Genomic DNA, 23,611 nt, shown 5'->3' with positions numbered 1-23,611 from the left:
GAATGGCTCTTAGTGAAGTAAGTTCAAGTAGAAATTAAAGTGATTGATTACGGTGTTTTCTTCCTATTAGGAGTTTCTCAGTGAGCTTCAACCGCATCTAGAAATTTTGGAAATGTGTGTTTTTCATTCAACTCAGGATAGCTGTAATTTCCATTGTCATTTCATATTTGATCATTTTATTTAGAAGTGGTTATTTAATTTACATGTATGTGGAGAATTTGTGGATTTCTTCCTGTTATTGATTTCCAATTTGACTCTGTTGCCATCATAGGACAGGGTGTATAGTATTTCAATTTTAAAGCTAATGAGATCTCCCTAAGACCACACATATTCGTGGCAAACACTCAGTGTGCACTTGAAATGAATGTCAGTGTTCGGTTGTTGGGTTAGACTGAATACATGAACATATATAATTTTGACGTATTCATAGGTCCTTATCATTTGAAATTCAGTTACTGTGTTGGGACACATTCAGATTATTATTTAGTTCCTAACTTCCATAACACATACTCCACTAATCTTGCAGAAAATAGAAAACATTGGCAAATGAATCTGAATTTTCAAAATGTTTATTGAACAGAAATATAAACATAAGCCCCAAAGAAAACAACATGACAAACTTTAAGTACAATGTAATTTTCCCCTCATTAATGTAATGGCTTTCTGTTCATGGTTTACAGAGTGATGGCTTTTTCCCTTCTGTCCCTTTGTACCTATGTGTATCTAACAGAAAAGTTCTTAGCTATGGCTATGGGCGCACAGAAACTTCCTAAAGATGATTATGTTGAAATGTTTATTTACTTTCCCCCAGAAGAAACGGGGGCACTGGCACTGGCTGGATTGATCACAGAACAGATACTCAGGATGCTCTGATCATCTTGACTTCCACGTTGATGAGCAAAAAATGGACGCCATGGCTCGCAAACAGGAATCTCGATGAATGTGTAGATATGGCACCCATCACTAACATTGTAAAAGGCAATGGACCTCATACCTACATCCAGGAAAATCCCCACTCTGTGCAACTGGGGACTCACCCAGAGAGGAGTCATAGGCACAGTGCTGGCAGCAAAGACCTTTCCTTCTCTGCAACCCACAGTCAAGAAGCCGTGTTCTGAAGAAAGCACAATCTTCCCCTGTCGGTTCACAGATTCCTTGCACACACCCACATCCCACACTTGGCTGGTGCCCACGTCCACCTCCCAGTAATGGCGGCCGGAAGTGAAGCGAGGGGTGCCCAGGACGCACAGGGCTGTGTCGAACCTCTCAGGTTGCTCCTTCCTATTGTGGCTCAAATCCCCACTTCGGAAACTCCTCAGGTCTTCAGAAATGATGAGATAGTTGTTGGCTGTGTCCACATCGAACGTCATATCCACTGTGCAAAGAAGAACCAGGAGTTCAGGAAAGACACACACTACAGACTCCCTCTGTCCTTTGACTGCAAACACTTAAACACGTTATTCACTTTTACTTTTATTCTACTTTCTTTCCCAAATCAAAATTTCCTGGGGAAACTTGTTTGGCCACCTGATGAGGTTAAATTGTATCTCTAGATTCCATGAATATGATCGTTGTAACAAGTTCACCTTATTCATATTAGAAATGCCTTTCGAATTCAGTTAGTGGATAATTTGATGAAAATTAGTTTTCCATTTAGCACATATGATACATGAAAGAAGACAGTAGCTTGCTCTCCAAAGTATTCTACAAACTTGGACAGATTCCATGAAAATCTCTACGCAAAGGTGAGAACTGCTGTTGTTTGTGAAGCATGGAAGTTGTAGATGCTACATATCCTGCTAATGCCTATGTTTAATGAAGAAATGTTTGAAAGTCGTTTTCCCAGTGCCTTTTATGGGTTGTGGCAGGTCCTATAGATTCCTTACCTTGAAACTTCCTCATCCTTGGGTTCATTGTTAGAACGTTTTTCAGCTTGGGCTCTAGTTCCTTGATGATGGAAACCAGCGCCCTCAGCTTGTACTTGGGCTTGATGTCATCCTTCTGAGAGACCACAGAGCAGAAACGGCACTGTAAACCTTCCCCATCGGGCTCCTTCTGGAGTGAATTGAGACACTGGAGGCAGCAGGCATATCCACATTTCAGTTGCACGGCTTCTTCAAGATCTTTTAGGCAGACAGGACATCTAATGACCTGTTTGAAGTGCTCAGCCATGGCAAATGTCTATAGAAAAACAAGTGAACACGGAATTAGAATTTCCCCGAGCTGAATGAGCAGCTGATAGTGTCTGGGGCTTTGATCTTTACATGCATGGAGCTATCATGGCACGATACTTAAAATCACTACTGCTAGTGATGAAGACACAACATGAATACAAATGTCAATGACTCGAGGCCCTGAACTTCTAATATCTGTAATACCCATTGGAATAAAGGGCATGATTCACCGAAAGACTTTGAGTTGAAATAGTAAAGGAGTCTAGACCTGAGCTGTTTGATATGGTAGCCACCAGTGACAAATGGCTATTGAGTCCTGAAATGGGGCGTATCTGAATGGAGATGTGCTGTGAGCCAAATACACTCTTATTTTTGAAGACATAAGGGGGAAAAGAGAACGTAAACTATCTACTTGAGAACGTTTAAAGTTGCTCACATCTTAAACGATAATATATTTTGAGTTAAAATTCATTAGGTTTGTTTTGTTCTATTTTATGTGACTACCAGAAAATGAATTTACAATTACATATATGGGTTATCTTATGTTTCTATTGGACACTGCTGGAGTCCATTTGAAGACCTTCTACTTCCCCAACTGTGCAAAGTGGATGTGGTGAAAACCCTGAGAGCGCACCAAAAGGACAAGACACAAAATACAAATAAGTCGTACCACGTAAAACTGAATCTTCTGCATAGCGGAAAAAAAAAAAAAGTACAAAACAGAACTAAAAGTAATCAAACAAGCAGCCATATATATGACAGTGGATTAATATCCAAAATATATAAGGAATATTTTCAAGGCCGTAGCAAAAAGAAGAAAAAGCCAAAATAATCGAAATTCCAGTGGTCAAAAACCTCAATAGACATTTCTCTGAAAAACCCACACCAACGACCAGCAACTACTGAGGAACAAGCTCAACCTCACTCACCATCCGAGAAATGCAATTTAAACTGAGGCAGGAATACTGAGTGGTCACAAGAGAGTGGAGAACGTATCCAGTGACACTGTCACATAAGACCAAAACAGTGGCTGTTAAAATTAGCCACTTGTCGTTAAAATTACAAGGACAAGGAGGAACCTGGGCTCATGAGGTGCTAAAAATCTGGAGGGAGTTAAACTGGTTGAAAGCATTGCCACAGTAATGAGCGTGGTCATTACCACACTAAATCACACACTGCAGTGTCACGGCTGGCCACAGCATGCCCATATGTAGTACAAAAATGGGTACCTCACCAATTCTAAAAAATTTCTGCTTTTTTCCTAGAAAACCTAATGATTAGTTCACCTCCTAATTAGAAGGACTGACAAAAATAGAAACCCCGAACTCCATTGAGCGCCAAGAGCTTTCAGAATCACGCCCACACTTCTCTCCTAACAGTGTGCTTTTGCTCTGGAAGAGAAACTTCTTGCCTTTCACTTCATTCTGGCTCATCCCTGAATTCGTTCTCCCGACAGCATCCAGAACCTGGAAACTGGCTGGGACTGGGGTCTCTCTGGCATCCAGAGAACCTCCTGAGCCTTCCAGCAACAAAACCGCGATGAGATATTACCCCCCCTCTGCTAGGATGGTTATGATCAAAAAGACAAAAGATAAGTGTTGGTAAGGATGTGGAGAAAGGGGAACCCTTGTGCACGATTGCTGGGAAAGAAAATTGGTACAACCACTACAGAAAATTGTAGGGAGGTTTCTGAAAACATGAAGAATAGAACTGCCTGTGTTCCAGCAACCCTACTTCTGTGTTTCTACGTGAAAGAAAGAAGTCAGCATGTCAAAGAGACATCTGCACTCTCAGGTTCTCTGCAGCGTTATTCACAAGAGCCATGGAAACAACCCCAGAGTCTGTGAGAGAAAAATGGATGAGGAAATGGTGATATATACATCGGATTATTCTACCATAAAAAAGAAGGCAATTCTGGCATTACACCAATGTGGATGAAGGCCGAGGGCATGATGGGAAGTGAAATAAGTGAGGCTGAGGGAAGTCAACACTGTATGATCTCAGTTATGTGGAATCTGAGTTGACTGATCTCATAGAATCAGAAAATAGCCACTGCACTGCAGCCTGGCAGACAGAGCGAGACACTGTCTCAAAACAATTAAAGAAATAATGAATCCCCATCCTGGAAGAGGTAGGTCCCAGCATCCGGCCATATCTTTTCCACAATAGTAATTTAAACAAACTTTGCTTTTCATTTCCTTCCCTTTCTCTTTCTGAATTAAAAGGAACAAAAAACGGAACAAAAAAAAATCAGAAAATAAGAGAAGAATGATGGTTGCCAGGGGTGGTGGGAAGGGGAGAATAGGAAAACAATACCAAACCCATAGGAAAACCTGACGTTGAATAACGCCGCCACCGAAACTCTGTCCATCATTTCAGACAGTCTACCAAATTCTGATGAAATTCAAGCAAATGGAGATTGTCACGTCTCTCGCCTTGGTATTGAAAATCTAAGACTTACCTAACTGTTACCAGGGCAGAGGTCCCATTATCCTCCAGAAATACAGTGTGTCTGTCATGGAGTTGGCCTGAGACAGCACTTGTGGAAACAAGACATTATTGCATTCCCCTAGACTCTCATACGCCTTTTGTAAAAATGAATTCCAAGAGATTGAACTCACCTCTCCTTCTGGAGTTTCTCCCCTGGCCTCCAGCTGCTTCTGCGGACAGCTCAGATCTGGGGTGAGAGCTGCCTGCCAGGGGCTTTTATACGAGAGGGTCTCTCCACCCACCTTAGCCACACCCTTTCCCTCCTTTTTAATCCAATCAGAGTCTGATTTCATTCTGCCATCATTGAGATGGTTACTATTGGTCAGGTTTTTACCTTAAAGGAAGACGATTGTGTTTTCAGTGTTATTTTTTAATTAACAAGGACAAAATATTGCCATGTAATATTTTTTAGATAAGATATTGAAGATTATGCCTATTGATTAAAATTTGGAAATCAATTAAAATTAATTAAAATCTTAAAATTTGGGGTGACATTTAAAATTCCTCTCAAATGAACGGTGCGACTTTCAAAGAGTTTTCTATTATAAATGTAACACCTTTTCACATTTCAATAAAAGAGGTGAGTTAAACCTACCCAGTAGTCGTTACTAACAGGACACTCCACAGACCACACTCAACTCTCAAAAACATTTTCTCTATAATGTAAAGATTCTTATTAAGAAGCTTAGGAAAGAAATCCCAAAACGGTTTCCAATCAGTCAGCCAGTGAAAGTCCGGTTTTTCTTTTTAGTTGCAGCATCTAAAATGAAAGGTAAAATATACTGTTACAATCTTTCTATTTCCCTTACATCACAACACAAGAAAAATGAGATTCATTTCCTCTTTAAAATTGTTCAAAAATGGGTTCCTCATGTATTAAATACATTATAGGGGATCAGAGTTCATGGATAAGAACGTAAAAGTGGGAGACTGGAGGTCAGGTGGGAAAGGATCTGATTACATTAATGTGATTAAATTAATAGTCTTTAATTCAATCATCTCCACAGTAATCATTCTCTAGTGATTGCTAGACTCTCTTCTTTCCTATTCAAAGCCAAGGCAGTTCTCAACTCCTTTTGTCTCGTGAAGGCAAACTGAGAAACACAAATCTCTACGTTGTGGTGCATATATTAGATGAAATCCTTGCACATTGCATTTCTTCATTGATTGGCATCTATAGTATAATCTGCCACCTGTATGTCCATGTACACACACATACCGTATCTACACATATGCATGCAGGGAGAAAATGCTTATCTCTTCTCGCATAATTCTAATTGCTTTATTTTCTCATATAAATCCTTTTAAAATATACTCACATTTCTGGGAGAAGTTACTCTCCAGCTTCTAATTTTATGGACCCAGGTTCCTAGAGCACTGATCCCTCACATCTTGTAATTTTTATCTGCTTTCAGTAAAGCTTGAACAAAATTTCTGTTCTCTTTGGGAATACCAGGTGGCCTCGGTTGTGGAAAGCACCAAGCCCAGTGGGTTGATTTGCCTCTCTAATATTCTCCCAAAATATCTTAACAGCCTGGAATTGCATTCATGCTCATGTCTTGGAAGCGGAGTTCTTCCGTTCAGAATTAGAGAACAGCGTCTTAGGATTGCTGGCACACTGGTGGGGTTGGTTTGGGTGTTAGATACTTTCCACCTCTTTTCCAGTTGCATCTTTTCACAGAAAGCAGCTCCGCTGGCTTCTACTAAGACAGTGGTAAAGTTTCCTTGGCCGCTCTCATGTACGCTTCCCCTTTGCCTTCCTCCATGATTGTTCAGTTTCCCGAGGCCACCCAGTGATGTTCCCCGTGCGACCTGCAGAACTATAAATTAATGAAACCTCTTTTCTTCATAAATGACCCAGTCTCCGGTAGTTCTTTAGAGCAGTGTGAGAATGAACTGATACAGAATATTGGTACCAGGAGTGAGGCACTGCTATTGAGGTACCTGAAAATGTGGAAGCGACTTTGGAACTGGGTAACGGGCAGAGGTTGCAACCGTTTGGAGGGCTCAGAAGAAGACAGGAAGATGTGAGAATGTCTGGAACTGCCCAGATACTTGTCAGATGGTTTTGATCAAAATGCTGACAATTGAATTGCTCTTAGTGAAGTAAGTTCAAGTAGAAATTAAGGTGATTGATTACGGTATTTTCTTCCTATTAGGAGTTTCTCAGTGAGCTTCAACCGCATCTAGAAATTTTGTAAATGTGTGCTTTTCATTCTACTCAGGATAGCTGTAATTTCCATTGTCATTTCATATTTGATCATTTTATTTAGAACTGGTTATTTAATTTGCATGTATGTGGAGAATTTATGGATTTCTTCCTGTTATTGATTTCCAACTTGACTCTGTTGCCGTCATAGGAGAGGGTGTATAGTATTTCAATTTTAAAGCTAACGAGTTCCTTCTAAGGCCACACATATTCGTGGCAAACACTCAGTGTGCACTTGAAATGAATGTCAGTGTTCAGTTGTTGGGTTACACTGAATACATGAACATATATAATTTTGCCGTATTCATAGGTCCTTATCATTTGAAATTCAGTTACTGTGTTGGGTCACATTCAAATTATTATTTAGTTCATAACTTCCATAACACATACTACACTAATCTTGCAGAAAATAGAAAACATTGGCAAATGAATCTGCATTTTCAAAATATTTATTGAACAGAAATATAAACATAAGCCCCAAAGAAAACAACATGACAAACTTGAAGTACAATGTAATTTTCCCCTCAGTAATATAATTGCTTTCTGTTCATGGTTTACAGAGTGATGGTTTTTTCCCTTCTGTCCCTTTGTACCTATGTGTATCTAGGAGAAAAGTTCTTAGCTATGGCTATGGGCGCACTGAAACTTCCTAAAGATGATTATGTTGAAATGTTTATTTACTTTCCCCCAGAAGAAACTGGGGCACTGGCAGTGGCTGGATTGATCACAGAACAGATACTCAGGATGCTCTGATCATCTTGACTTCCACGTTGATGAGCAAAAAATGGACGCCATGGTTCCCAAACAGGAATCTCGATGAATGTGTAGATATGGCACCCATCACTAACATTGTAAAAGGCAATGGACCTCATACCTACATCCAGGAAAATCCCCACTCTGTGCAACTGGGGACTCACCCAGAGAGGAGTCATAGGCACAGAGCTGGCAGCAAAGACCTTTCCTTCTCTGCAACCCACAGTCAAGAAGCCGTGTTCTGAAGAAAGCACAATCTTCCCCTGTCGGTTCACAGATTCCTTGCACACGCCCACATCCCACACTTGGCTGGTGCCCACGTCCACCTCCCAGTAATGGCGGCCGGAAGTGAAGCGAGGGGTGCCCAGGACGCACAGGGCAGTGTCGAACCTCTCAGCTTGTTCCTTCCTATTCTGACTCAAATCCCCACTTCGGAAACTCCTCAAGTCTTCAGAAATGATGAGATAGTTGTTGGCTGTGTCCACATCCAACGTCATATCCACTGTGCAAAGAAGAACCAGGAGTTCAGCAAAGACACACACTACAGACGCCCTCTGCCCTTTGACTGCAAACACTTAAACACGTTATTCACTTTTACTCTTATTCTACTTTCTTTCCCAAATCAAAATTTCCTGGGGAAACTTGTTTGGCCACCTGATGAGGTTAAATTTTATCTCTAGATTGCATGAATATGATCCTTGTAACAAGTCCACCTTATCCATATTAGAAATGCCTTTCGAATTAAGTTAGTGGATAATTTGATGAAAATTAGTTTTCCATTTAGCACATATGATACATGAAAGAAGACAGTAGCTTGCTCTCCAAAGTATTCTACAAACTTGCACAGATTCCTTGAAAATCTCTACGCAAAGGTGAGAACTGCTGTTGTTTGTGAAGCATGGAAGTTTTAGAGCTAGTTATCCTGCTAATGCCTATGTTTAATGAAGAAATGTTTGAAAGTCATTTTCCCAGTGCCTTTTATGGGTTGTGGCAGGTCCTATAGATTCCTTACCTTGAAACTTCCTCATCCTTGGGTTCATTGTTAGAACCTTTTTCAGCTTGGGCTCTAGTTCCTTGATGATGGAAACCAGCGCCCTCAGCTTGTACTTGGGCTTGATGTCATCCTTCTGAGAGACCACAGAGCAGAAACGGCACAGTAAACCTTCCCCATCGGGCTCCTTCTGGAGTGAATTGAGGCACTGGAGGCAGCAGGCATATCCACATTTCAGTTGCACGGCTTCTTCAAGATCTTTTAGGCAGACAGGACATCTAATGACCTGTTTGAAGTGCTCAGCCATGGCAAATGTCTATAGAAAAAAAAATGAACACGGAATTAGAATTTCCACGAGTTGAATGAACAGCTGATAGTGTGTGGGGCTTTTATCTTTACATGCATGGAGCTATCATGGCATGATACTTAAAATCACTGCTGCTAGTGATGAAGACACAACATGAATACAAATGTCAATGACTCGAGGCCCTGAACTTCTCATATCTGTAATACTCATTGGAATAAAGGGCATGATTCACCGAAACTCTTTGACTTGAAATAGTAAAGGAGTCTAGACCTGAGCTGTTTGATATGGTAGCCACCAGTGACAAATGGCTATTGAGTCCTGAAATGGGGCGTATCTGAATGGAGATGTGCTGTGAGCCAAATACACTCTTATTTTTGAAGACATAAGGGGGAAAAGGGAACGTAAACTATCTGCTTGAGAACGTTTAAAGTTGCTCACATGTTAAACGATAGTATATTTTGAGTTAAAATTCATTAGGTTTGTTTTGTTCTATTTTATGTGACTACCAGAAAATGAATTTACAATTACATATATGGGTTATCTTATGTTTCTATTGGACAGTGCTGGCGTCCATTTGAAGACCTTCTACTTCCCCAACTGTGCAAAGTGGATGTGGTGAAAACCCTGATAGCGCACCAAAAGGACAAGACACAAAATACAAATAAGTCGTACCAGGTAAAACTGAATCTTCTGCATAGCGGGGGGAAAAAAAATGCAAAAAACAGAACTAAAAGAAACCAAACAAGCAGCCATATGTATGACAGTGGGTTAATATCCAAAATCTGTAAGGAATATTTTCAAGGCCCTAGCAAAAAGAAACAAAAGCCAAAATAATCCAAATTCCAATGGGCAAAAACCTGAATAGACATTTCTCTGAAAAGCACACACCAACGACCAGCAACTACTGAGGAACAAGCTCAACCTCACTCATCATCCGAGAAATGCAGTTTAAACTGAGGCAGGAATACTGTGTGGTCACAAGAGAGTGGAGAACGTATCCAGTGACACTGTCACATAAGACCAAAACAGTGGCTGTTAAAATTAGCCACTTGTCATTAAAATTACAAGGACAAGGAGGAACCTGGGCTCATGAGGTGCTAAAAAACTGGAGGGAGTTAAACTGGTTGAAAGCATTGCCACAGTAATGACCATGGTCATTACCACACTAAATCACACACTCTGCAGTGTCACGGCTGACCCCAGCATGCCCATATGTAGTACGAAAAATGGGTACCTCACCAACTCTAAAAAATCTCTGCTTTTTTCCTAGAAAACCTAATGATTAGTTCACCTCCTAATTAGAAGGACAGACAAAAATAGAAACCCCGAACTCCATTGAGCGCCACGAGCTTTCAGAATCACGCCCACACTTCTCTCCTAACAGTGTGCTTTTACTCTGGAATAGAAACTTCTCGCCTTTCACTTCATTCTGGCTCATCCCTGAATTCGTTCTCCCGACAGCATCCAGAACCTGGAAACTGGCTGGGTCTGGGGTCTCTCTGGCATCCAGAGAACCTACTGAGCCTTCCAGCAACAAAACCGCGGTGAGATATTACCCCCCTCTCTGCTAGGATGGCTACGATCAAAAAGACAAAAGATAAGTGTTGGTAATGATGTGGAGAAAGGGGAAACCTTGTGCACGGTTGGTGGGAAAGAAAATGGTACAACCACTACAGAAAATAGTAGGGAGGTTTCTGAAAACATGAAGAATAGAACTGCCTGTGTTCCAGCAACCCTACTTCTGTGTTTCTACGTGAAAGAAAGAGGTCAGCATGTCAAAGAGACATCTGCCCTCTCAGGTTCTCTGCAGCGTTATTCACAAGAGCCATGGAACCAACCCCAGAGTCTGTGAGAGAAAAATGGATGAGGAAATGGTGATATACACATCGAATTATTCTACCATAAAAAAGAAGGCAATTCTGGCATTGCACCAATGTGGATGAAGGCCGAGGGCATGATGGGAAGTGAGATAAGTGAGGCTGAGGGAAGTAAACACTGTATGATCTCAGTTATGTGGAATCTGACTTGACTGATCTCATAGAATCAGAAAATAGCCACTGCACTGCAGCCTGGCAGACACAGCGAGACACTGTCTCAAAACAATTAAAGAAATAATGAATCCCCATCCTGGAAGAGGTAGGTCCCGGCATCCGGCCAGATCTTTTCCGCAATAGTAATGTAAACAAACTTTGCTTTTCATTTCCTTCCCTTTCTCTTTCTGAATTAAAAGGAACAAAAAACTGAACAAAAAAAAAAATCAGAAAATAAGAGAAGAATGATGGTTGCCAGGGGTTGTGGGAAGGGGAGAATAGGAAAACAATACCAAACCCATAGGAAAACCTGACATTGAATAACGCCGCCACCGAACCTCTGTCCATCATTTCAGACAGTCTACCAAATTCTGATGAAATTCAAGCAAATGGAGATTGTCACGTCTCTCGCCTTGGTATTGAAAATCTAAGACTTACCTAACTGTTACCAGGGCAGAGGTCCCATTATCCTCCAGAAATACAGTGTGTCTGTCATGGAGTTGGCCTCAGACAACTCTTGTGGAATCAAGACATTATTGCATTCCCCTAGACTCTCATACGCCTTTTGTAAAAATGAATTCCAAGAGATTGAACTCACCTCTCCTTCTGGAGTTTCTCCCCTGGTCTCCAGCTGCTTCTGCGGACAGCTCAGATGTGGGGTGAGAGCTGCCTGCCAGGGGCTTTTATAAGAGAGGGTCTCTCCACCCACCTTAGCCACACCCTTTCCCTCCTTTTTAATCCAATCAGATTCTGATTTCATTCTGCCATCATTGAGATGGTTATTATTGCTCAGGTTTTTACCATAAAGGAAGACGATTGTGTTTTCAGTGTTATTTTTTAATTAACAAGGACAAAATATTGCCATGTAATAGTTTTTAGATAAGATCTTGAATATTATGCCTATTGATTAAAATTAGGAAATCAATTAAAATTAATTAAAATCTTAAAATTTGGGGTGACATTTAAAATTCCTCTCAAATGAACGGTGCGACTTTCAAAGAGTTTTCTATTATAAATGTAACACCTTTTCACATTTCAATAAAAGAGGTGAGTTAAAACTACGCAGTAGTCGTTACTAATAGGACATTCCACAGACCACACTCAACTCTCAAAAACATTTTCTCTATAATGTAAAGATTCTAATTAAGAAGCTTAGGAAAGAAATCCCAAAACGGTTTCCAGACAATCAGTCAGCCAGTGAAACTCCGGTTTTTCTTTCTAGTTGCAGCATCTAAAATGAAAGGTAAAAGATACTGTTACAATCTTTCTATTTCCCTTACATCACAACGTAAGTAAAATGAGATTCATTTCCTCTTTAAAAATGTTCAAAAATGGGTTCCTCATGTATTAAATATATTATAGGGGATCAGAGTTCATGGATAAGAACGTAAAAGCGGAGGTCAGGTGGGAAAGGATTTGTTTACATTAGTGTGATTAAATTAATAGTCTTTAATTCAATCATCTCCACAGTAATCACTCTCTAGTGATTGCTAGATTCTCTTCTTTCCTATTCAAAGCCAAGGCAGTTTTCAATTCCTTTTGTCTCGTGAAGGCAAATTGAGAAACACAAATCTCTATGTTGCGGTGCATATATTATACGAAATCCTTGCACATTGCTTTTCTTCATTGATTGGCATCTATAATATAATCTGCCACCTGTATGTCCATGTACACACACATACCGTATCTACACATATGCATGCAGGGAGAAAATGCTTATCTCTTCTGGCATAATTCTAATTGGTTTATTTTCTCATATAAATCCTTTTAAAATATACTCACATTTCTGGGAGCAGTTATTCTCCAGCTTGTAATTTTATGGACCCAGGTTCCTGGAGCACTGATCCCTCACATCTTTTGATTTTTATCTGCTTTCAGTAAATCTTGAACAAAATTTCTGTTCTCTTTCGGAATACCAGGTGGCCTCAGTTGTAGAAAGCACCAAGCCCAGTGGGTTGATTTGCCTCTCTAATATTCTCCCAAAATATCTTGCAGCCTGGAATTGCATTCATGCTCATGTCTTGGAAGCGGAGTTCTTCCGTTCAGAATTAGAGAAGAGCGTCTTAGGATTGCTGGCACACTGGTGGGGTTGGTTTGGGTGTTAGATACTTTCCACCTCTTTTCCAATTGCATCTTTTCACAGAAAGCAGCTCCGCTGGCTTCTACTAAGACAGTGGTAAAGTTTCCTTGGCCGCTCTCATGTACGCTTCCCCTTTGCCTTCCTCCATGATTGTTAAGTTTCCCGAGGCCACCCCGTGATTTTCCCCGTGCGACCTGCAGAACTATAAATTAATGAAACCTCTTTTCTTCATAAATGACCCAGTCTCCGGTACTTCTTTAGAGCAGTGTGAAAATGAACTGATATAGAATATCGGTACCAGGAGTGAGGCACTGCTATTGAGGTACCTGAAAATCTGGAAGCAACTTTGGAACTGGGTAACGGGCAGAGGTTGCAACCGTTTGGAGGGCTCAGAAGAAGACAGGAAGATGTGAGAATGTCTGGAACTGCCCAGATACTTGTCAGATGGTTTTGATCAAAATGCTGACAATTGAATTGCTCTTAGTGAAGTAAGTTCAAGTAGAAATTAAGGTGATTGATTACGGTATTTTCTTCCTATTAGGAGTTTCTCAGTGAGCTTCAACCGCATCTAGAAATTTTGGAAATGTGTGTTTTTCATTCAACTCAGGATAGCTGTAATTTCCATTGTCATTTCATATTTGATCATTTTATTTAGAAGTGGTTATTTAATTTACATGTATGTGGAGAATTTATGGATTTCTTCCTGTTATTGATTTCCAATTTGACTCTGTTGCCATCATAGGACAGGGTGTATAGTATTTCAATTTTAAAGCTAATGAGATCTCCCTAAGACCACACATATTCGTGGCAAACACTCAGTGTGCACTTGAAATGAATGTCAGTGTTCGGTTGTTGGGTTAGACTGAATACAAGAACATATATAATTTTGACGTATTCATAGGTCCTTATCATTTGAAATTCAGTTACTGTGTTGGGACACATTCAGATTATTATTTAGTTCCTAACTTCCATAACACATACTCCACTAATCTTGCAGAAAATAGAAAACATTGGCAAATGAATCTGAATTTTCAAAATGTTTATTGAACAGAAATATAAACATAAGCCCCAAAGAAAACAACATGACAAACTTTAAGTACAATGTAATTTTCCCCTCATTAATATAATGGCTTTCTGTTCATGGTTTACAGAGTGATGGCTTTTTCCCTTCTGTCCCTTTGTACCTATGTGTACCTAGCAGAAAAGTTCTTAGCTATGGCTATGGGCGCACAGAAACTTCCTAAAGATGATTATGTTGAAATGTTTATTTACTTTCCCCCAGAAGAAACTGGGGCACTGGCAGTGGCTGGATTGATCACAGAACAGATACTCAGGATGCTCTGATCATCTTGACTTCCACGTTGATGAGCAAAAAATGGACGCCATGGCTCGCAAACAGGAATCTCGATGAATGTGTAGATATGGCACCCATCACTAACATTGTAAAAGGCAATGGACCTCATACCTACATCCAGGAAAATCCCCACTCTGTGCAACTGGGGACTCACCCAGAGAGGAGTCATAGGCACAGTGCTGGCAGCAAAGACCTTTCCTTCTCTGCAACCCACAGTCAAGAAGCCGTGTTCTGAAGAAAGCACAATCATCCCCTGTCGGTTCACAGATTCCTTGCACACACCCACATCCCACACTTGGCTGGTGCCCACGTCCACCTCCCAGTAATGGCGGCCGGAAGTGAAGCGAGGGGTACCCAGGACACACAGGGTAGTGTCGAACCTCTCAGCTTGCTCCTTCCTATTGTGGCTCAAATCCCCACTTCGGAAACTCCTCAGGTCTTCAGAAATGATGAGATAGTTGTTGGCTGTGTCCACATCCAACGTCATATCCACTGTGCAAAGAAGAACCAGGAGTTCAGCAAAGACACACACTACAGACTCCCTCTGCCCTTTGACTGCAAACACTTAAACACATTATTCACTTTTACTCTTATTCTACTTTGTTTCCCAAATCAAAATTTCCTGGGGAAACTTGTTTGGCCACCTGATGCGGTTAACTTTTATCTATAGATTGCATGAATATGATCATTGTAACAAGTCCACCTTATTCATATTAGAAATGCCTTTCGAATTAAGTTAGTGGATAATTTGATGAAAATTAGTTTTCCATTTATCACATATGATACATGAAAGAAGACAGTAGCTTGCTCTCCAAAGTATTCTACAAACGTGCACAGATTCCATGAAAATCTGTACGCAAAGGTGAGAACTGTTGCTGTTTGTGAAGCATGGAAGTTTTAGATGCTAGATATCCTGCTAATGCCTATGTTTAATGAAGAAATGTTTGAAAGTCGTTTTCCCAGTGCCTTTTATGGGTTGTGGCAGGTCCTATAGATTCCTTACCTTGAAACTTCCTCATCCTTGGGTTCATTGTTAGAACCTTTTTCAGCTTGGGCTCTAGTTCCTTGATGATGGAAACCAGCGCCCTCAGCTTGTACTTGGGCTTGATGTCATCCTTCTGAGAGACCACAGAGCAGAAACGGCACAGTAAACCTTCCCCATCGGGCTCCTTCTGGAGTGAATTGAGGCACTGGAGGCAGCAGGCATATCCACATTTCAGTTGCACAGCGTCTTCAAGATCTTTTAGGCAGACAGGACATCTAATGACCTGTTTGAAGTGCTCAGCCATGGCAAATGTCTATGGAAAAAAAAATGAACACGGAATTAGAATTTCCACGAGCTGAATGAACAGCTGATAGTGTGTGGGGCTTTTATCTTTACATGCATGGAGCTGTCATGGCACGATACTTAAAATCACTGCTGCTAGTGATGAAGACACAACATGAATACAAATGTCAATGACTCGAGGCCCTGAACTTCTAATATCTGTAATACTCATTGGAATAAAGGGCATGATTCATCGAAAGACTTTGAATTGAAATAGTAAAGGAGTCTACACCCCTGAGCTCTTTGATATGGTAGCCACCAGTCACAAATGGCTATTGAGACCTGGGATGGGGCGTATCTGAATGGAGATGTGCTGTGAGCCAAATACACTCTTATTTTTGAAGACATAAGGGGGAAAAGAGAATGTAAACTATCTCCTTGAGAACGTTTAAAGTTGCTCACATGTTAAATGATTTTATTTTGAGTTAAAATTCATTAGGTTTGTTTTGTCCTATTTTATGTGACTACCAGAAAATGAATTTACAATTACATATATGGGTTATCTTATGTTTCTATTGGACAGTGCTGGAGTCCATTTGAAGACCTTCTACTTCCCCAACTGTGCAAACTGGATGTGGTGAAAACCCTGATAGCGCACCAAAAGGACAAGACACAAAGTACAAATAAGTCCTACCAGGTAAAACTGAATCTTACGCTTGGCGGGGGAAAAAAAAAAAAAAGCAAAAAACAGAACTAAAAAAAAACAAGCAGCCATATATATGACAGTGGATTAATATCCAAAATATATAAGGAATATTTTCAAGGCCGTAGCAAAAAGAAAATTGTAGGGAACTTTCTGAAAACATTAAGAATAGAACTGCCTGTGTTCCAGCAACCCTACTTCTGTGTTTCTACGTGAAAGAAAGAGGTCAGCATGTCAAAGAGACATCTGCACTCTCCGGTTCTCTGCAGCGTTATTCACAAGAGCCATGGAAACAACCCCAGAGTCTGTGACAGAAAAATGGATAAGGAAATGGTGGTATATACATTGGATTATTCTACCATAAAAAAGAAGGCAATTCTGGCATTGCACCAATGTGGATGAAGGCCGAGGGCATGATGGGAAGTAAAATAAGTGAGGCTGAAGGAAGTAAACACTGTATGATCTCAGTTATGTGTAATCTGAGTTGACTGATCTCATAGAATCAGAAAATAGCCGCTGCACTCCAGCCTGGCAGACAGAGCGAGACCCTGTCTCAAAACAATTAAAGAAAAAATGAATCCCCATCCTGGAAGAGGTAGGTCCCAGCATCCGGCCAGATCTTTTCAGCAATAGTAATGTAAACAAACTTTGCTTTTCATTTCCTTCCCTTTCTCTTTCTGAATTAAAAGGAACAAAAAACTGAACAAAAAAAAATCAGAAAATAAGAGAAGAATGATGGTTGCCAGGGGTTGTGGGAAGGGGAGAATAGGAAAACAATACCAAACCCATAGGAAAACCTGATGTTGAATAACGCAGCCACCGAACCTCTGTCCATCATTTCAGAAAGTCTACCAAATTCTGATGAAATTCAAGCAAATGGAGATTGTCACGTCTCTTGCCCTGGTATTGAAAATCTAAGACTTACCTAACTGTTACCAGGGCAGAGGTGCCATTATCCTCCAGAAATACAGTGCGTCTGTCATGGAGTTGGCCTCAGACAACACTTGTGGAATCAAGACATTATTGCATTCCCCTAGACTCTCATACGCCTTTTGTAAAAATGAATTCCAAGAGATTGAACTCACCTCTCCTTCTGGAGTTTCTCCCCTGCTCTCCAGCTGCTTCTGCAGACAGCTCAGATCTGGAGTGAGAGCTGCCTGCCAGGGACTTTTATACGAGAGGGTGTCTCCACCCACCTTAGCCACACCCTTTCCCTCCTTTTTAATCCAATCAGATTCTGATTTCATTCTGCCATCATTGAGATGGTTACTATTGGACAGGTTTTTACCATAAAGGAAGACGATTGTGTTTTCAGTGTTATTTTTTAATTAACAAGGACAAAATATTGCCATGTAGTAATTTTTAGATAAGATCTTGAATATTATGCCTATTGATTAAAACTTGGAAACTAGTTAAAATTAAATAAAATCTTAAAATTTGGGGTGACATTTAAAATTCCTCTAAAATGCATGGTGCGACTTTCAAAGAGTTTTCTATTATAAATATAACACCTTTTCACATTTCAATAAAAGAGGTGAGTTAAACCTACCCAGTAGTCGTTACTAACAGGACACTCCACAGACCACACTCAACTCTCAAAAACATTTTCTCTGTAATGTAAAGATTCTAATTAAGAAGCTTAGGAAAGAAATCCCAAAACGGTTTCCAGACAATCAGTCAGCCAGTGAAAGTCCGGTTTTTCTTTTTAGTTGCAGCATCTAAAATGAAAGGTAAAAGATACTGTTACAATCTTTCTATTTCCCTTACATCACAACATAAGTAAAATGAGATTCATTTCCTCTTTAAAAATGTTCACAATTGGGTTCCTCATGTATTAAATATATTATAGGGGATCAGAGTTCATGGATAAGAACGTAAAAGTGGGAGACTGGAGGTCAGGTGGGAAAGATCTGATTACATTAATGTGATTAGATTAACAGTCTTTAATTCAATCATCTCCACAGTAATCACTCTCTAGTGATTGCTAGATGTCTTCTTTCCTATTCAAAGCCAAGGCAGTTCTCAATTCCTTTTGTCTCGTGAAGGCCAATTGAGAAACACAAATCTCTACGTTGCGGTGCATATATTAGATGAAATCCTTGCACATTGCATTTCTTCATTGATTGGCATCTATAATATAATCTGCCACCTGTATGTCCATGTACACACACATACCGTATCTACACATATGCATGCAGGGAGAAAACGCTTATCTCTTCTGGCATAATTCTAATTGCTTTATTTTCTCATATGAATCCTTTTAAAATATACTCACATTTCTGGGAGCAGTTATTCTCCAGCTTGTAATTTTATGGACCCATGTTCCTGGAGCACTGATCCCTCACATCTTTTAATTTTTATCTGCTTTCAGTAAAGCTTGAACAAAATTTCTGTTCTCTTTGGGAATACCAGGTGGCCTCAGTTGTGGAAAGCACCAAGCCCAGTGGGTTGATTTGCCTCTTTAATATTCTCCCAAAATATCTTACAGCCTGGAATTGCATTCATGCTCATGTCTTGGAAGCGGAGTTCTTCCGTTCAGAATTAGAGAACAGCGTCTTAGGATTGCTGGCACACTGGTGGGGTTGGTTTGGGTGTCAGATACTTTCCACCTCTTTTCCAGTTGCATCTTTTCACAGAAAGCAGCTCCGCTGGCTTCTACTAAGACAGTGGTAAAGTTTCCTTGGCCGCTCTCATGTACGTTTCCCCTTTGCCTTCCTCCATGATTGTTCAGTTTCCCGAGGCCACCCAGTGATGTTCCCCGTGCGACCTGCAGAACTATAAATTAATGAAACCTCTTTTCTTCATAAATGACCCAGTCTCCGGTAGTTCTTTAGAGCAGTGTGAGAATGAACTGATATAGAATATTGGTACCAGGAGTGAGGCACTGCTATTGAGGTTACCTGAAAATGTGGAAGCGACTTTGGAACTGGGTAACGGGCAGAGGTTGCAACCGTTTGGAGGGCTCAGAAGAAGACAGGAAGATGTGAGAATGTCTGGAACTCCCCAGATACTTGTCAGATGGTTTTGATCAAAATGCTGACAATGGAATTGCTCTTAGTGAAGTAAGTTCAAGTAGAAATTAAGGTGATTGATTACGGTATTTTCTTCCTATTAGGAGTTTCTCAGTGAGCTTCAACCGCATCTAGAAATTTTGGAAATGTGTGCTTTTCATTCTACTCAGGATAGCTGTAATTTCCATTGGCATTTCATATTTGATCATTTTATTTAGAAGTAGTTATTTAATTTGCATGTATGTGAAGAATTTATGGATTTCTTCCTGTTATTGATTTCCAATTTGACTCTGTTGCCGTCATAGGAGAGGGTGTATAGTATTTCAATTTTAAAGCTAACGAGTTCCTTCTAAGGCCACACATATTCGTGGCAAACACTCAGTGTGCACTTGAAATGAATGTCAGTGTTCAGTTGTTGGGTTACACTGAATACATGAACATATATAATTTTGCCGTATTCATAGGTCCTTCTCATTTGAAATTCAGTTACTGTGTTGGGTCACATTCAAATTATTATTTAATTCAAAACTTCCATAACACATACTACACTAATCTTGCAGAAAATAGAAAACATTGGCAAATGAATCTGAATTTTCAAAATATTTATTGAACAGAAATATAAACATAAGCCCCAAAGAAAACAACATGACAAACTTGAAGTACAATGTAATTTTCCCCTCATTAATATAATTGCTTTCTGTTCATGGTTTACAGAGTGATGGCTTTTTCCCTTCTGTCCCTTTGTACCTATGTGTATCTAGCAGAAAAGTTCTTAGCTATGGCTATGGGCACACAGAAACTTCCTAAAGATGATTATGTTGAAATGTTCATTTACTTTCCCCCAGAAGAAACGGGGGCACTGGCACTGGCTGGATTGATCACAGGACAGATATTCAGGATGCTCTGATCATCCTGACTTCCACGTTGATGAGCAAAAAATGGACGCCATGGCTCGCAAACAGGAATCTCGATGAATGTGTAGATATGGCACCCATCACTAACATTGTAAAAGGCAATGGACCTCATACCTACATCCAGGAAAATCCCCACTCTGTGCAACTGGGGACTCACCCAGAGAGGAGTCATAGGCACAGAGCTGGCAGCAAAGACGTTTCCTTCTCTGCAACCCACAGTCAAGAAGCCGTGTTCTGAAGAAAGCACAATCTTCCCCTGTCGGTTCACAGATTCCTTGCACACGCCCACATCCCACACTTGGCTGGTGCCCACGTCCACCTCCCAGTAATGGCGGCCGGAAGTGAAGCGAGGGGTGCCCAGGACGCACAGGGCAGTGTCGAACCTCTCAGCTTGCTCCTTCCTATTGTGGCTCAAATCCCCACTTCGGAAACTCCTCAGGTCTTCAGAAATGATGAGATAGTTGTTGGCTGTGTCCACATCCAACGTCATATCCACTGTGCAAAGAAGAACCAGGAGTTCAGCAAAGACACACACTACAGACTCCCTCTGCCCTTTGACTGCAAACACTTAAACACATTATTCACTTTTACTCTTATTCTACTTTGTTTCCCAAATCAAAATTTCCTGGGGAAACTTGTTTGGCCACCTGATGCGGTTAAATTTTCTCTATAGATTGCATGAATATGATCATTGTAACAAGTCCACCTTATTCATATTAGAAATGCCTTTCGATTTAAGTTAGTGGAGAATTTGATGAAAATTAGTTTTCCATTTAGCACATATGATACATGAAAGAAGACAGTAGCTTGCTCTCCAAAGTATTCTACAAACGTGCACAAATTCCATGAAAATCTCTACGCAAAGGTGAGAACTGTTGCTGTTTGTGAAGCATGGAAGTTTTAGATGCTAGATATCCTGCTAATGCCTATGTTTAATGAAGAAATGTTTGAAAGTCGTTTTCCCAGTGCCTTTTATGGGTTGTGGCAGGTCCTATAGATTCCTTACCTTGAAACTTCCTCATCCTTGGGTTCATTGTTAGAACGTTTTTCAGCTTGGGCTCTAGTTCCTTGATGATGGAAACCAGCGCCCTCAGCTTGTACTTGGGCTTGATGTCATCCTTCTGAGAGACCACAGAGCAGAAACGGCACAGTAAACCTTCCCCATCGGGCTCCTTCTGGAGTGAATTGAGGCACTGGAGGCAGCAGGCATATCCACATTTCAGTTGCACGGCGTCTTCAAGATCTTTTAGACAGACAGGACATCTAATGACCTGTTTGAAGTGCTCAGCCATGGCAAATGTCTATAGAAAAAAAAACGAACACGGAATTAGAATTTCCACGAGCTGAATGAACAGCTGATAGTGTGTGGGGCTTTTATCTTTACATGCATGGAGCTGTCATGGCACGATACTTAAAATCACTGCTGCTAGTGATGAAGACACAACATGAATACAAATGTCAATGACTCGAGGCCCTGAACTTCTAATATCTGTAATACTCATTGGAATAAAGGGCATGATTCATCGAAAGACTTTGAATTGAAATAGTAATGGAGTCTACACCCCTGAGCTCTTTGATATGGTAGCCACCAGTCACAAATGGCTATTGAGACCTGGGATGGGGCGTATCTGAATGGAGATGTGCTGTGAGCCAAATACACTCTTATTTTTGAAGACATAAGGGGGAAAAGAGAATGTAAACTATCTCCTTGAGAACGTTTAAAGTTGCTCACATGTTAAATGATTTTATTTTGAGTTAAAATTCATTAGGCTTGTTTTGTACTATTTTATGTGACTACCAGAAAATGAATTTACAATTACATATATGGGTTATCTTATGTTTCTATTGGACAGTGCTGGAGTCCATTTGAAGACCTTCTACTTCCCCAACTGTGCAAACTGGATGTGGTGAAAACCCTGATAGCGCACCAAAAGGACAAGACACAAAGTACAAATAAGTCCTACCAGGTAAAACTGAATCTTACGCTTGGCGGGGAAAAAAAAAAAAAAAAAAGCAAAAAACAGAACTAAAAACAAACAAACAAGCAGCCATATATATGACAGTGGATTAATATCCAAAATATATAAGGAATATTTTCAAGGCCGTAGCAAAAAGAAAATTGTAGGGAACTTTCTGAAAACATTAAGAATAGAACTGCCTGTGTTCCAGCAACCCTACTTCTGTGTTTCTACGTGAAAGAAAGAGGTCAGCATGTCAAAGAGACATCTGCACTCTCAGGTTCTCTGCAGCGTTATTCACAAGAGCCATGGAAACAACCCCAGAGTCTGTGAGAGAAAAATGGATAAGGAAATGGTGGTATATACATTGGATTATTCTACCATAAAAAAGAAGGCAATTCTGGCATTGCACCAATGTGGATGAAGGCCGAGGGCATGATGGGAAGTAAAATAAGTGAGGCTGAAGGAAGTAAACACTGTATGATCTCAGTTATGTGTAATCTGAGTTGACTGATCTCATAGAATCAGAAAATGGCCGCTGCACTCCAGCCTGGCAGACAGAGCGAGACCCTGTCTCAAAACAATTAAAGAAAAAATGAATCCCCATCCTGGAAGAGGTAGGTCCCAGCATCCGGCCAGATCTTTTCCGCAATAGTAATGTAAACAAACTTTGCTTTTCATTTCCTTCCCTTTCTCTTTCTGAATTAAAAGGAACAAAAAACTGAACCAAAAACAAATCAGAAAATAAGAGAAGAATGATGGTTGCCAGGGGTTGTGGGAAGGGGAGAATAGGAAAACAATACCAAACCCATAGGAAAACCTGATGTTGAATAATGGAGCTACCGAACCTCTGTCCATCATTTCAGAAAGTCTACCAAATTCTGATGAAATTCAAGCAAATGGAGATTGTCACGTCTCTTGCCCTGGTATTGAAAATCTAAGACTTACCTAACTGTTACCAGGGCAGAGGTGCCATTATCCTCCAGAAATACAGTGCGTCTGTCATGGAGTTGGCCTCAGACAACACTTGTGGAATCAAGACATTATTGCATTCCCCTAGACTCTCATACGCCTTTTGTAAAAATGAATTCCAAGAGATTGAACTCACCTCTCCTTCTGGAGTTTCTCCCCTGCTCTCCAGCTGCTTCTGCAGACAGCTCAGATCTGGAGTGAGAGCTGCCTGCCAGGGGCTTTTATAGGAGAGGGTGTCTCCACCCACCTTAGCCACACCCTTTCCCTCCTTTTTAATCCAATCAGATTCTGATTTCATTCTGCCATCATTGAGATGGTTACTATTGGACAGGTTTTTACCATAAAGGAAGAAGATTGTGTTTTCAGTGTTATTTTTTAATTAATAAGGACAAAATATT

The 23,611-nt window shown here is 40.5% G+C and overlaps 4 protein-coding genes across 4 annotated transcripts; all 4 read right to left on the bottom strand.

The window, feature by feature from the left end:
* Nucleotides 1-753: 753 nt before the first annotated feature.
* Nucleotides 754-2,177, bottom strand: LOC129138020 (ret finger protein-like 4A). Its single transcript, XM_054672976.2, has 2 exons — nt 1,887-2,177; nt 754-1,375 (listed from the first exon to the last, which is right to left on the bottom strand). Exons 1-2 carry the CDS (start codon nt 2,170-2,172, stop codon nt 798-800), a joined length of 864 nt encoding a protein of 287 aa, XP_054528951.1. The 5' UTR covers nt 2,173-2,177; the 3' UTR covers nt 754-797.
* A 5,355-nt stretch (nt 2,178-7,532) lies between these two features.
* Nucleotides 7,533-11,608, bottom strand: LOC129138019 (ret finger protein-like 4A). Its single transcript, XM_054672975.1, has 3 exons — nt 11,553-11,608; nt 8,639-8,933; nt 7,533-8,128 (listed from the first exon to the last, which is right to left on the bottom strand). The coding sequence occupies exons 2-3, from the start codon at nt 8,922-8,924 to the stop codon at nt 7,551-7,553; spliced, it is 864 nt and encodes a 287-aa protein (XP_054528950.1). The 5' UTR covers nt 8,925-8,933; nt 11,553-11,608; the 3' UTR covers nt 7,533-7,550.
* A 2,676-nt stretch (nt 11,609-14,284) lies between these two features.
* On the bottom strand, nt 14,285-17,495 carry LOC129138018 (ret finger protein-like 4A). Its single transcript, XM_054672974.2, has 3 exons — nt 17,444-17,495; nt 15,392-15,686; nt 14,285-14,880 (listed from the first exon to the last, which is right to left on the bottom strand). Exons 2-3 carry the CDS (start codon nt 15,675-15,677, stop codon nt 14,303-14,305), a joined length of 864 nt encoding a protein of 287 aa, XP_054528949.1. The 5' UTR covers nt 15,678-15,686; nt 17,444-17,495; the 3' UTR covers nt 14,285-14,302.
* Nucleotides 17,496-19,957: 2,462 nt separating this feature from the next.
* LOC129138017 (ret finger protein-like 4A) lies at nt 19,958-23,401 on the bottom strand. The gene is made up of 3 exons (XM_054672973.2): nt 23,350-23,401; nt 21,290-21,584; nt 19,958-20,778 (listed from the first exon to the last, which is right to left on the bottom strand). The coding sequence occupies exons 2-3, from the start codon at nt 21,573-21,575 to the stop codon at nt 20,201-20,203; spliced, it is 864 nt and encodes a 287-aa protein (XP_054528948.1). The 5' UTR covers nt 21,576-21,584; nt 23,350-23,401; the 3' UTR covers nt 19,958-20,200.
* Between the last annotated feature and the right edge of the window lie 210 nt (nt 23,402-23,611).

The sequence above is a fragment of the Pan troglodytes genome, chromosome 20 (genome assembly GCF_028858775.2).
Source record: "Pan troglodytes isolate AG18354 chromosome 20, NHGRI_mPanTro3-v2.0_pri, whole genome shotgun sequence".
NCBI classification, from domain to species: Eukaryota; Metazoa; Chordata; class Mammalia; order Primates; family Hominidae; genus Pan; species Pan troglodytes.
Note: the sequence above shows the minus strand (reverse complement) of the source record. Positions and strands in the feature narration are given on the sequence as shown.